Raw genomic sequence first — 15,557 nt, forward strand, 5'->3', positions numbered from 1 at the left:
TTGCTACCACCCTGCCCCAGGCTCCACACTTTGAGAATTGTGCAGTATTTACACCAGAAATTGTGCATTACTGTAAAATTAAAAAATGTACAATGGAGCATCTTAGTAGTTCTTGTGGTAAGAAAAGAGAGTAGTTCTTGTGGTAAGAAAAGAGAGTAAGTCTCAGATTTGTACAGCATCTTTAATGTTCTTGGGGTATTACAAAGCGCTTTACAGCCGAGGTAAAAGTGGAACCTTGATTGATGTTTCATGTTCCTGCGCTCCCTAAGTTATCTGGTTGTCAAATAGTACCTGATATGGAAGTACAACAACCCATTTGAAGGTTTTCTTTATTCAGATGATGAATAAAATTATGATTTTTGAGAGAGAGAATTTATTAAACTCTGTGTGCTGCTCCCTCCATTTCTTTATCTCCCCTGATGCTGCTGCGTAAGCCCATAAGACAACAATTGAGCATTTCATTTTAAACACATATGCAATGTAAAAGTACCATTAATCTGAGTTTTTTTTAATTGGGTGCCATTTCAAGCTATTGACATCATGATATCAGATGCGCTAAAATGGTTTTGCAGATTAGAATTGCGGCCAGTAAAGTTGGTGGTAACTCAAAGGAGCCATGAAAAGTGATCTCTTGTGGAATAATAAAGATCAGTTGTTTATATTTGCAGTGCCAGTGATGGTGAGAAGACTATGCAGTGATCATTGGCTGCAGCCTTCTAACATAAAAATGCATTATGCATGGAGACAAGGGAAACCTGTCAGAATAATATGTGCTCCATTCAAAGCACATTTCATATTCACATATTTTGGAGCAGTACTGATGGAGTAATGAGGTGCTAATAACCCAAACTTTTCTTACCTCCAAGTTAAAGGTCGAATGATGGTAGAAGATGACATTGGAGAGCCACAAAGGAGAAAAACTGAATAAGTTAAAAATGTACCATAAAGCATTTCTATTACAATATAAACTTTAATTTGGATAACATCCTCAACATCATAAAATGACCCAAAACTCTTCCATAAGGAATCAGAGTAGACCACACAGTACATTGAGTCTGCTCTGTTATTCAATAAGATCATGGCTGAACCTTTACATCAACTCTGTTTTCCTGCCCTATTCTCACACCCCTTGATTTTCTTAGTACCCAAAAATCTATCAATCTCAGTCTTGAATGTATTTAATGTCTGAACATTCACAACCGTCTGGGGTAGAGAATTCCAAAGATTCACAACCCTCTTGAGTGAAGGAATTTCTCCTCCTCTCAGCCCTAACTGGTTGACCCCTTATCCTGAGATTATGCTCTCTTGTTCTAGACCCTCCAGCCAGGTGGAACTGCCTCTCAGTATCTACCTTCTTCTAAGAATCTTCTAAGAATTTTATATGTTTAAGTGAGATCACCTCTCATTCTTCGAATCCCCAGAAAGTGTAAGCCAATGTTACTCAAGTCTGTCCTCATAGGACAGATCTCTCATTTCACCAGACAAAATTTGACACTGAGCCACATAAAGAGATAAAGCTTGGTCAGAGGATTAAGTTTTAAAGTGTTATGATCCCAGCTGATGTTACTACTGGACAAGACAGATCCCAGGATGGAACCTGGATTGATAGATCTTTATTTTTCTGTTTAGAAATGTGGAGAGTGGCTACTGAACAGAGTCACAGAGCCATCTGATGATGAAGATTTAACAAAAGAATAAAGTATTTATTAAACAAGAAAAAATGAGCTATATTACACTATTCCTTCACCCATAACAATAACAATAACCCACAACAGATATATACAGGTTTGTAAGGATAGCACAAATTACAAAATCTACCTTACACAGTAAGTATACAATCCATGTAAACCATTAGGTGACCCGTGGTTGGACACCCCACACTCTGAAACCATGATGGATGCCACCCAAAGCAGATGCTATGGATTTCTCATCAGCTCCCGCCAGATGCATGTCACACTGTGAGCAACCAGTCTCACTGAGTTCCATCTTTCTCCTGAGGGTTGCCAATCTCAGCGCTCGAAGAATGCGCCTGGGAATCTTCTCCCAAACGATGCTTTCACTAGGATGATTTTTTCAGCAATACTCAAGTTCTGTACTACCAAACAACTGTAAAGTATTTCCTCATCTATATTGGCAAAAAGTTCGTATCTGTCTTGTTCTAAACTTCCTCGATCCCCACCTCCAATTATCTCCCTTCCTCTCCTGAAGATGGATGATTTATTATAGATTTCAGTTCTTCACGCATGAACAGGCCCCCATATGTGCAATTATTTGATCTTAATTCCTGACACCGGAAGTTAAATATTAGCTGGCTATTTGATCATGGGGACTTTTGCAGCTGAATCTGATTCTGGTTGACATCAGATAACTCGGCACAGCAGCTTATTCTGCATGACTCAGTTTCACACTAGGCAGGTCATACACTGCCTGAAACAAGAAAGAAAGACTTGTATTTATACAGCACCTTTCACAACCTCAGGATATCTCAAAGTGCTTTGTGGCCAATGAAGAACTTTTGAAGTGTAATGTAAAGAATGTGCCAGCGCACAGCAAGGTCCAACAAAGAGTAAAGTGATAATGACCAGAATTTTTTTTTACATGTTGGTTGAGGAATAAATATTGGCCTGTAAATTGTGGAGAATTCCCATGCTTTTCGAATGGTGTCATGGGATCTTTTACATCTACCTGAGAGGGCAGACAGGCCTCAGTTCAATATCTCATCTGAAACACAACATCTCTGACAATGCACCACTCCCTCAGTACTGCACTGGAGTGTCAGCCTAGATTTTTGTGTTCAAGTCTCTGGACTGGGACTTGAACCCACAACATTCTGATTCAGAGGAGAGGATCCTACCCACTGAGTCTGAGTCATTCCAGGTGCAGCTGCCTAATTCTCAATAGAGTTTGAGGTTAACAAGATGCATCTTGTTGGCTGGTCTCAGTCTAGGACAGATTTGAATGCTATCCAGTAAGTTAAACTCGTAAACTTACTTCCAACTCAAGTCTCTACTTTCCCCTGTGTAATATTCTGTACGTCCATGCATATTGTGTGTTAACATGTGGAGGTGTAGGATCTGTCTTTATAATGTTACGGATAAGGAAGAGAGGCAAACCGAACTCCTCTATTTTTCTTACTGTCTGTCTGTAAGCATTAGTGTTATAAGTTTTGAAATAGGCTGTGGCATGTTTCCCCAAACCCTCTGTTTGTAAAGCCAATTCTAAAGTGACTCACAGCAAACTCTATTTAGGGTTAAATCAGAAGCATTGTTCATTCGTACATTCAAACCCAGAGGATGGTTGTCATACACACAGACACACACACACATATACACACACACTCAGAATGTCAGAGTCCAGTGACATGGAGGAGTTAAAGTTCAGGTGGGTTCTGTTAGCTGAAAACAGGAGTTGCTAAATTCCTTCACAGTTGGTGATGATGCAGCAGGATGAGGTTGGTGTTCAGAGACTTGGTCCGCTCTACAGGCAATGGCAGGAATTCGCCGGAGAACTAGGCTTCGAGGAGGTTTAGACTTGAGGCAGGCTTTGTTGTCAGCCTGGAGTCCTGCTTTGGTGTTTACAGGCTGGATGTTAACAGCAGAATTCAGTTTATGTCTCTGGTCAAAATTCATTGTTCACCTTTTGAGATAAATGGTTGCTATTAGTGCCTCCTCAGGTAAAATGAGTTTCGATGGCTCTCTCTCTTTGTCATAACCCTAGGCTGGGGAGACAGACCGTCTGCAGCATCCTTGTTTCATTGATTGTAATGGGTTTATACAATGATAGGTGTGAGATTCCACAAGGATGAGGGTTGAACTTTGTCCTGTAATTACTGTTGGATGTTTCCAGAACTGTAGCTAACCTGCAAATCATATGACCTATAGCAGCCATGTTTTGGTCCAGCAAAGTCCATTTTTAAATAAATAGAAAGTAAGGTTTGATTTAAACAGCTTATGATCTCTTTCATGTCATATGGTCATGACAATAATAAAAAGGGAAGGTCCATGAGGTTATGCACTGATGTGGTGTCAGCTGTGGTTCAGCTGATTGCACTCTCACCTCTGAATTGCAAGGCTCTGGGCTCAAGTCCCACTTGAACACAAAAGTCTAGGCTGACACTCCAGGGCAGTATTGGACTGCATTGTCGAGGGTGCTGTCTTTCAGATGAAATGTTAAACAAAGGCCGCATCTGTCTACATCGGGTGGCTGTAAAAGATCCCATGGCACTACTTCAAAGAAGGGCAGGTGAGTTATCTAAGTGTCCTGGCCAATATTTGTGCCTCAATCAACATCACAAAACATATTGTCTGGTCATGATCACATCGCTGCTTGTGGGAACTTGCTGTGCATGGATTGGCTGCCCTGTTTTCTAAAATACAACAGTTTCTGCACTTCAAAAAAGTACTTCATTAGCTGTGAAGTGCTTTTAGGCATCCAGTGGGTCATGAAAAGTCCTATATAAATGCAAGTCTTGGACAAAAAATATATTGAGTCTCAATGCCTGCAGATTTTGCTGAATCCAATATACTTATCACTGATCAGCAGCTTCCTTTGTGAAAGACCTAGGCTTACAAAGGCCATATTTGTAGTTCATAACATAATCACTTAAGCATGGTGGACATTTCCTTCCACAAGTTGGATATCACCTGACATAAGATCATAAGATGTAGGAGCAGAAGTCGGTCATTCGGTCCTTCGAATCTGTTCCGCCATTCAATGAGATCATGGCTGATCTGATAATCCTCAACTCCACTTTCCTGCCTTTTCCCCATAACCCTTGATTCCCTGACTGATTAAAAATCTGTCTATCTCAGCCTTGAATATACTTAACAACCCAGCCTCTACAGTCCTCTGCAATAAAGAATTGCACAGATTCACTACCCTCTGAGAGAAGAAATCCCTCCTCATCTCTGCCTTAAATGGGCAACCCCTTACTCTGACATTATGCCCTTTGGTCCTAGACTCTCCCACAAGGGGAAACAACCTCTCAGCACCTACCCTGTCAAGCCCCCTAAGAATCTTATATGTTTCAATAAGGTCGCCTCTCATTCTTCTAAACTCCAACGAGTACAGGCCCAACCTACTCAACCTCTCCTCATAAGAAAACCCCTCCATAACTGGGATCATGCTAGCAAACCTTCTCTGGACTGCCTCCAATGCCAGTATGTCTTTCCTTAGATAAGGGGATCAAAATTGTTCATAGTATTCTAGGTTTAGTCTAACTAGTGCCGTGTATAGTTTTAGCAAGACTTCCCTATTTTTATACTCCATTCCCTAATTACCTAATCTGAGAGGTGTGACTTGCTTTCAGCTGTAACTGTACATATCACTTTTTTCAACGTATGCATAAATCTCTTGAAATTAAAACAGAAAGTGCTGGAAAAACTCAGCAGGTCTGACAGCATCTGTGGAGAGAGAAACAGAGTTAATGTTTCAAGCCCGTATGACTCTTCCAGTTCCTGGGATGAAGGGCTTATCCTATGAAGAAAGGTTGAACAGGTTGGACCTTTACCATCTGAGTTTAGAAGAATGAGAGGTGACCTTGTTGAAACATATAAGATCATGAGGGGACTTGATAAGGTGGATACAAGGAGCAAGTTTCCTCTTGTGGAGGAGGCTAGAACTAGGGAACACAGTTTATGGAGAGCAGGCAGGTCGGAAAGAAGGGGAGGTACTACCTTCGGGGGTGCCCCAGATGCGCAAAGGGCACCCCCCGCGAAGATAGTACCCTCCCCCTTCCTTCCCACCGTTTTCCAAACTTAATAAAACGGCCTGTCCACACCCGTCCACCTGTCCACGACAACTGTATTGTGGTGTGAGCAGCCTATTACCAGGGTCAATTGGTTTGCCTTAATAATTTTTTTAAACATGGCAGGCGGGCTGGCGATTTCAGCAGCTGCCTACCTACTGTAATATAGGGGTGATCTCGGAGGCGGGTGGGAAGGTGGTGGGCTGGGCACCCGCCCTATTTACATGCCCTCCAGCTGAAAACACGCCCAGCTGGGAACACAAAATCCCAGCCCATAGTTGCAATGCTTCATCCTGTCTTGTTGCTGCTTTGGTGTCAGCTAGTTTTTGTGATTTTGGCACCGTATTTAGGCTTACGTAGTTAAGATGTTGTTCAGCATATTTTACTTAGCGACTAGTAGGACTGACTGTCGGCAACGGATGTTGCTGGGCTGTGCCTACCTGCTGTTGCATTTTTAAAAAATGTATACACCTTTATTTGGGGTTTCCCGGCATCACAGCATTTCCAGTTAGCTGTGACCAGGCCATCTGTGCTGTTCTTTCCCTCAGTCTTTGGCACATACCTGTGCTCCTCTAGTTGGATGAGCTCCCTGTGGAACTGCAATAGGTGTCACCAGCTCTCTGCAATGAGATGAGGCGTGAAGACCAATCTCTAGCAATCCTTGGTCCTCTTCAGCACAAGCATCACTCCCTGCACTCCTGGCACCAGAACATTGGACAAAACTTATTTCTAAGCTCTGAGTTGAAGTAGCAGGCCCCTAATTAGTTTCGCATCTAGTGTGTGATGGACGTCCGAGATGCCTTATAAACTAACTGATCTCCCATTGCGCTGCTCACAGCGAATTGGATGCTATTCTGTTGTGAGATAAATATTTCCCACATGATGGCCGCGATTTTCCGGCCCAGCTGCGGCGGGTGGGGCAAGCCAGCCAAAATTCCATTGACTTCAGCGGCACCGGTAAATCCCGCTGGCAGGCGGGACTGAAAAATCCCACCGGATCTTTCTGTTGCTTACCTGTGGAGGAGCCTTTGAGCCTCAGATAGACTGGCAAGAGGCTCACCTGGAGCAGTAACACCGGCATTCACCAGTTGGGCCAAATGGTCTGTTTTGGTGATGTCAACTTTTACGTAATTCTATGCAAGGAGGAAGAGGGTGAACTGCAAATCACCAGTTTAATGAAAGATGGAGAAATGCAGAGGCTGTAAACAAGCCTTACCTTTTTTGCTGCTGGAAAATGATTAGTATTCTCTGTCCCTTCTGCAGGCAGATAAATAAATAGCCCATCACTAATTGCCACTTGAGAAGGTAGTGGTGAGCCATCTTCTTGAATGCAACTGAGTGGTTTGTTAGACAATTTCAGAGGGGGGGTTGGGAGTCAACCACATTGTTGTGGGGCTGCAGCCACATATGGCCTGGACCGGATAAGGATGGCAGATTGTCTTCCCTAAATGACATCAGGCAGGTTTTATCACAATCCAGTAGTTTCATGGTCACCATTACTGATATTAGCTTTTAATTCCAGATTTATTTAATTAATTGAGTTTAAATTGCCCAGGTATCTCAATGGGATTTGAACTCATGGGCCGAATTTTACTGGGATGGCTGAGGTCAGACCACTGGGACTGAAAGAGGGAGGCGATCAGCCCCTTAGGCCGGTGGGAGGATCCAGAGAGGCATCTTCCCAGGTGTGGCCAGTTAAGTGGTTATGCATAGGTAAATTCGTGTGGTAGTTCTTAAAAAAATTTTGGTGCAAGCGAAAAAAGGCAGGTGATATAGTTTATATAGATTTTTCTTTTCCCACCTATTTCCATTATTTTTAAATCTATACCTTTTATGCCATGTCAGTCTTTCCACCCCACCCCCACTAGAGCTGTACCTTGAGTGTCCTGCCATCCATTCTTAATTAGCACATTCTCTTAGATATCACCACCTTCAACACCTCTTTGTTCCTTTGTCTGTGACATCTTTTGATTATCTGCTCCTATCACTGCTTGCTTGTCCCTACAGCCACCACCCCCCCAACTTCTCTCCCCACACCCCCCCCACCTTAAACCAGCTTATATTTCACCCCTCTCCTAATATTACTCAGTTCTGTTGAAGGGTCATGAGGACTTGAAACGTCAACTCTTTTCTTCTCCACCGATGCTGCCAGACCTGCTGAGTTTTTCCAGGTAATTCTGTTTTTGTTGAGGTGATATAGTTATTCTCTCTCAAATCAAAAATAAGCATTTGTGCATAGTAGATAGATTGGTTTTTTATTAATTCCTGGGATGTGAGTGTTGCTCGTATTTCTTGCCCATCCCTAAATGTCCTAGAGAAGATGGTGGTGAGCTGCCTTCTTGAACTGCTGCAGTCTATGTGGCATAGGTATACCCACAGTGCTATTAAGAAAGGAGTTGTAGGATTTGACTCTGTGACAGTGAAGGAACAGTGATATAATCCCAGTCAGAATGATGTGTTGCTTGGTGGGTAACTAGCAGGTGGTGGTGTACCCATGCATCTGCTGCCCTTGTTCTTTTAGATGATAGAAGTCACAGATTTGGAAGGTGCTATTGAAGGGATCTTGGCAAATTGCTGCAGTACACCTTGTAGATCTTACACACTGTGTGCCAGTGGTGGAGGGATTTAATGGGGTGCCGATCAAGCGGGCTGTTTTGCCTGGATGGTGTAGACCGTCTTGAGTATTGTTGGAGCTGCACTCATCCAGGCAAGTGGTGAGTATTCCATCACACTCCTGACTGACGTGTGATTTGTGGTTGGTGGACAGGCTTTGTGGAGTCAGGAGTTAGTCGCTGTAGAATTCCCAGCCTCTAACCTGCACTTGTAGCTACAGTATTTATATGGCCGGTCCTGTTCAGTTTCTGGTCAATGGTAACCCCAGGATATTGATGGTGGTAGATTCAGCAATGGTAATGCCATTGAACGCCAAGGGGATATGGTTAGGTTTGTTGTAATATGGGTTCTTTAGATGTTTCAAAAAAATGAGACTTGGATATTTAAACATGAACCCTTTATTGTTAGTCTTTAACTATTTAGAGATCCCAGGTAACTGTCATGCATAGTGCTGGTTCTTCATGCAGGCTGCTTCCAGAGTCTATTGCCATGTGACTCTATACATCATACTGTGGGCAGTGCTATTCTCTAGTCCCACATTAACCCTTGCCCTGCCGAGCACCTTTACATTACAATGGCATGCAGCCACATACAACATCATACCACAAAATTCTCTCTTGAGTGAAAATAAATGTTGCCTGGTATTTGACTGGTGCAAATGTGACTTTTCTACCGAATTACACAGAAAAATCCTGGGAATTTCATCCTGGGAAGTAATGGCGACATTGAATTCATCTGCCCCGATGTCGGCAGTTGTATTCCAAAGATGTGATAACGATGTGAAGATGATGCCCTTCTTATCACTTATGCCGTACCATATCAATGCTGGAGGAATGCCAGAACGTTTCTGATATCCAAGGTTGCTACGGAGATGGAAATATTATTTAAAATTGAGCAGGCCGCCTCGGCTAATGCAGTTGATGAGAGGATGATTGATTCCATTGGTTTAGGCAGGATTTTTGAATTAAAATTCTTTGAAAAAAATTTTTATGGCCCCTCTGGAGGCTGCCAGTCACCGGGAAGCCTGCCAAAGTTAATCTTCCTGAAGAGAGATGAAGATGAGGCTCACACCCATTGAATATATTCAAGTTGATGTAATCTTGGGGTCAGGAGGACAGCTATCAGGTTGCACAAATCTTTCCCACCTTCCCAAGCCCCTGCCAACACCCACCCTCCACACCCACCCCCCACACCACACCTTCCCCCCCCCCCCCCCCCCCACCACTTTAAGCTGGGATTCCACAGGAGTAGAAAATCCCAGCTAGTTTTTCGATCGAGCCTTGACCTGCACCAAGTTTTACAGTTCATCTTCGAGCTGGTTTTGAATTAATTTGGGAAAACAAAGTCTGCATCGCTTTCGTGGGTTTGAGGAAAGCCCTAGTTGATTTTAAAACCCAGAGTTGTTGCATTGGATCGAAATGATGCAGGGTGGAAGATTTTCAGCATTGCGCCCGCTCTGAGAGGAATAGCAACGACAACCCTCAACTTTTGACAGGAGGCATCAGAATATTTTATTGCAAAATATACTAATGTATTTTACATTCGTCACCTTATTGGAAGTGTGAAGACCAAACGTCTCTCAAAAACATATCTTGTGTGATGTGTCTGTTGTTTACCCGTGTGGAAATTTCAAAGGTTTAATAAGACACTTGGCGGATAGTGCTTCCTGGTTGCTGGGCTCAAGACTTTGTGCTCACATCTAGCCAGGACTCTGTGCTTGCGATGTCTGGTTTGCCGGGAACTAGGCAATTGCTGCTGTATTTCTGCATCGACAGCTGGTGGATTTGCTGTGAAAGAGGGGGCAGGATTTTGCGTTTTGCTTCGGGACCCCGACATCAGGGTCAATTGCAACTCTTAACCCTGCACCACGCAGAGCACAGCCACCTGAAAGTGGTTTTGGCTTAATTGGTCAATTAGTAGCCTTAGGGCATGCATGCCATCCAATTAAAGATGGCAAGCAGGCTTGCTAAGACGGAGAACCAACAGGAGGCCCTCCAGCACTCGAGGAGCTGTATGCTGCAGTTCAAGTAAGGGACAGAGAGGGTGCCTTCATCTTGAGGTGCCCTCTTAGCAACTGGGACACTGCCTGCAGGTAGTTGCTGTGCTTCCCACCAGCCTGGGCGGCCTGCAGGCTGACTGGGAAATGGCTTGGGAGAGGGATGGTGCCAACAAACTGGCATGCTGGCTGGCTGGTGTCAAATCACGCATTCGCCCGCCTCCGTCTTCACCCACACACCAAGGCAAAAATCCTGGCCAGGATGTTCAGTATGTCCAAAGAGAAGGGTAGCAGTGCACTCACATTTTGTGGAAAATGGTGCTACTTTATGCGAAGACAGTTGAGCTGGTACCTGATGTTGACCGGCAAGGACACAAACCTGATTTCATCAGTTCTTTAATAATTTGTGGACGACTATCTCTTGTTGATGAGATGAAAAGGGTAAATGAGGTCACTGCGGGGTCACATTGGTTCCAAGATGACATTCCTTGGCAATGGAAGTTTGGATCTGAGTTGACCATCTGTAGCAGACTTCATTTTCTGATACCTAATGTGGACAATGCCACAGTATGCCAGTGCTACTGTATTACTGTTGCTGATTGATTTATTAATCTACTCATTAATGGGTCTTGGTAGAAACTGGTTCTTCTCATTACCTAACTAGTAGCTAATATCATAATCGGGTGATCTTTGCTGGGCAAGCAGTGCCAAGATTACTAAGGCTTTGTGCTAGCAAGTTAAGGGTTTTATCTCGTTTAACCCATGTAGTATCCTTCTGTACACTTTGAGGTTTATAAACCTTGGTATTTGCAACCTGTGCTCTGCATTGTATATCAGTAAGTGAAGATGATCAATACCGAGGGTGAGAGTGTACTCCATTTTGACAAAAAGATGCTCTAGCCCCAATTTTGGCTGGGTGCAGATGGGTGTGAGGCCGACAAGGCGAGCATCTGTCTCTCTAGGCCTGGGGCGTTTTAACGCTTGGTCTCATTTAAATGTAGCAGGTCCAAGTCCTGCCTGAACCCGGCTTAAATGATACTGGACAGGAGTGAGATGGGCTCTGGCTTGTAACCCATAGTGAGAGGTTAGGCTGCTGTGGCTGATGAGGGAATCCCTCAATTTCCTTGTGGAGCCAGGGCGAGTGAAGTTGGGGTCAAAACCTATGCTTCTGTTTATGAATTTGTCAGTAACTTGACCTCGAAACTGCTAAATGTAGTGGTTGGTTCCACATCTCTTGGAGACACAGCTTACCTCAAGAACCCCATCAACGGGCGATCAAGCATCCCAATCTGGCTTGTCTCAGAAAAAGATATGTACCCCTTCTGAATTCTCACCGGCGGTTGTAAACCTCTTTCCCTTGGTTGTGCCTTGATTTTTAGAAACCTTATGAAGAGAAATAACAAAAGTTTGATGGCTACTATTCCTTCTACTAAATTACGTATGGCACTCCCATCTCCAAGAATTCCAAACAGTTCACTGGTCTTATTAAGGTTTTGCCCATTCCCAACATGCCAGTATTGTACAGCCAGTGGTAGTGTAAACTTGCTAAGCCCCTGGGAAGCCTAGTGTTACATCTCTTGGTGTGTTAATGCCATACATTGGGAGCAGGTGGTCAAAGCACCCAACCAAGGGCAATATAAAAACAACACATGACCAAATTTATGTTCCATTGGAATTCACACCCGTTCCCATGTACACTGTTGTGCTGAAGGATCTGAGAGGATTTTGGTTTTGTTCCTACTTCTGTAAATCACTGGTGATTGCAGGTCTAAGAGAGTAGGTTGTGTGGCTTACTCCATGTTTAGCATGTCTGTTGTGAGGAGTGGCTCATAAGTGAGACATATTTTTGATGTTTATTGCCTCATAACATCATCTCAATGCAATAGAGAGTGGATAAATAGAGTGCTTACAATTACACAGAGATTTTTTAATTAAAGGTCAGAGGAGTGGAGTGAGATTGGAGGCAAGGATAGAACAATAGAGAATGGCAAATAAAGGAGGAGGGATCCAGGTATTAAAAACCCTGATCAGGACATCAGATGAAGCCTAAGCAATACCCTGTAACCAGAAAAAGGAGCAGAAGGGAATGGTAAATGAATTGTGATTAGAAAAAGAACTTTGGAAAATGATTGGGTGTGAGAAACAATACTGAGAAAGACAGATGATTCACTTAGAGAAAGTAGTCAAGCTAAAACAAATAAGGTAATGTATTAAGAAATGTGAAGAATTTAAAATCTCGAGATTAGATGAAATAAATAACAGATAAACAAATAGAGGTGGAAAGGTCAATGATATCTACATTGTGCTGGTAACCTGTATGGAGAGTGACTTTCTTTACTGCGCTTCTCTCCCTAATGTGGTATTTCGCTTGTTTCGAAATAGCATATTGAAGTGAAGATTCAGTACATTTTTAGAGCTGTAAAGGGTATGTAGTTAAAACATGAGATCTTGCTGTTGCCCCTTGTAACCTCTTGCGTTACTGTGGCATACTGGTGACAGCATGTCATTGTCGATAAATATATTTTCCCCATAAAATTCCACTGGATGTGTTGCAGTCATATTTCAGATGAAAGCAACACCAGATGAACAAATACATGTGCTCCGTATCGCATTGAAATCGAAGGAATGTGGAGTCCTGCCAAATAATGATGTTCACAGCATGCCAAGATCTTATTCCAGGGGACTGAGTTGGCTGTACTGATCTGTTGTAGCTTATCGCAACTGAAAACAGTATATTTCCTTTCTGTTCCAGATACATGACGGATGGTGGGTTGGGGCTGTATACTCGTCGACTTAACCGCTTGCCGGATGGGATGGCAGCCGTGCGAGAGAACGTCCAGCGTAATACATCTGTGGGCCTGGGTGATGCAGACAGGTAAGAGTCATGTTATTTAAAGAAGAGGTTAAGCTGTCCACAGTTGCAGAAGTTTCTTAAAAGAGTCTGGGCTTCCAGATTGAAATGTGACAAGCAGAACACCATTCCTAATCTTGATGAATCAAAGAAGTTTGTTGTGGCTGTTTGACTTTCACTATTTGTGTTTTCTTTTGCTGCGACTTGTTCTGTTCCGCAGTTGAGTAAATGAATTTTAATTGCTTTCATCCTGTATATGGGTCAAAGACAGTTATTGTAAATGGAATTAAGGTACAGATTAAGTATCATCGAGTTGAATGATGGAATAGACTAGAGGGGCTGAATGGCTTAATTCTGTGTGCTCCTACGTTGTCCAGTTCTCGATAAAGTCTCCCAAGTCTGCTTCTTTTGCCATTTATGTCTGAATAGTGTGTTTGGGCTCTGTGTGAACCAGCTGTAAAGTGAACATGCACAGACTAGCCATGACATTTTGGCCATTGTGCATGCACAATGAATCGGGTGTGATGATATCAGCCATGAGTCATACCATGATGTCCAAAACAATCAGAGTTTAGGTCACATTCCCACTATGATAAATGTGCTGTCACTTGGATAGTGTATTTTATTGGGTCATACAGACAGGTGTTAGCATAGAAAACCTAACTTAAAAATTAGTCTTCCTGCCTGCCAGTCTTAACTAATCCAGTGAATTTGTCTTTTACCTGAGACTTGAGGTTTGAGAGCCAGTGGCAAAATGATAATATGCAGACAGCACATAAGTGAATTTCAAAGAATATAATTTGCCAGAAGTTGTTTATACATGCAGGGAACAAGGCATTGGAGCTATGTTGAAGAATAAGACTATTTATTTCAGGCCCCATTTCCTTCATTGCCATGTTGCATGTAGCATGCCTTTCCCGTTAAAAGACTTATTTTAAAACATCGCTGTTTCAAACAATACAAATATTTCAAAGTCAGTATTGTTGAAGTCTTTGAGCTTCCAGCTGAAGTACATCAGCTTGCTTCACTAAGTACGTTGTAGCATGGGAGATGACCTTTTAAATTGTGCTATGGAAAGGTCAATATTTGGCTTATATTTAAATCAAGATCATACCGAATTTGCAACTTTCCTCCCTCCCCCACACCACTACCAGTTTTGTATGGTGCATTCAGCACTTCTGGAGTCATTCGTGTCAATTATCCTTTCAATGATACACTAGAATTCAACACCTTTACCTGGAAAGTCAGACTGATTCAAGTAAATGTCAGAGCCCCTTCAGCTTCCTATTGCCAAAGTAAACAAGGTGTATGGAGCTAAACTGTTGCTTCAAACACTTACCGGTACAAACGGACAAGCTGACAAAGATGGATCCACCATTTCCTTTGTGGTTTAAAAACAGAACTGAATTATCAAAGAAATTCTTCCAAATCTGCAACTAAATATTCTGAATGTCATCCATTGCAAATAAATCAAACTCAATTTTTTGGTGAGGTTCATTTGTTCTGAATGAAGCAGTACCCTATAGTTGCGCTCCTCCACTTCTCATCTCTTGAACATCCCTGATTTTAATCACTCCACCATTTGCGGCCATACTTTCAGTTGCGTGGACCCTAAACTCTGAAATCCCTCCTGAAGAGTCTCTGACTTTTATCTGTCTCACACTCCTTTAAACCTACCTCTTTGACTTTTGGCCATCTGCCCTAATGTCTCCTGTGTGGCCTGGCCTCCAATTTTCTTTGATAATGCCCCTCTGAAGCATCTTGGCAAGTTTTACTATGTTGAAGGCGCTATGTAAATGGAAATTGTTGTTTTAGTGTTTCATTTGCTTCACTTTGATCTCAGATGAGGTGTTAAAATGTAAGTACAAACTTACGGAGTAGTACTCAGTGTGCATCACTCCTGTGTGCACCAGGAAAAAAAGATTCACAGGATGATTTTGATCCTCTGGGAAAGCTGCAATGGGCACAGAAGCAATGTATTGGGATGGGATGAAGAAGGAGGGAACTTGAATCACCAACCCATGTCCATGAACTAAAGTCCTTGACACAATTTAACCTCCATGGTACTGAAGTTAGAACTGGGAGGTCAATGTGTGAGATTTCAGCAGGTGGTGTATAGCTGGTTCTGCAGATTGTTGGGGTGACCAGTGCTGTGTTGAAGCCCCGAGAGCAATGGGCGAAATTCTGTATTCGATGGGTGCTGAAATTTGCAAAGGCAGAAGAAAGCACTGACTGGTGCCTGACTACCTTGCTTCACATTGTCCCACTCTCCCTATCTTCACAGTTACCGTACCCACCAAATCCTGGGCCCGATTTTCTTCGGCCGTCGGGCGCATGCGATCAGCAGGCCC

At 43.0% G+C, this 15,557-nt stretch overlaps 1 protein-coding gene across 3 annotated transcripts in view; it reads left to right on the forward strand.

The window, feature by feature from the left end:
• nav2a (neuron navigator 2a) overlaps positions 1 to 15,557 on the forward strand; it is a 465,240-nt gene that overhangs the window by 250,023 nt on the left and 199,660 nt on the right. For all 3 annotated transcript variants that reach the window (XM_078549510.1, XM_078549511.1, XM_078549512.1), the window contains exon 12: positions 13,108 to 13,230. In XM_078549510.1, the coding sequence (XP_078405636.1) occupies positions 13,108 to 13,230 (123 nt within the window). The remainder of the gene's footprint in view (positions 1 to 13,107; positions 13,231 to 15,557) is intronic.

The sequence above is a fragment of the Cetorhinus maximus genome, chromosome 9 (assembly GCF_964194155.1).
Source record: "Cetorhinus maximus chromosome 9, sCetMax3.hap1.1, whole genome shotgun sequence".
Taxonomy (NCBI): domain Eukaryota; kingdom Metazoa; phylum Chordata; class Chondrichthyes; order Lamniformes; family Cetorhinidae; genus Cetorhinus; species Cetorhinus maximus.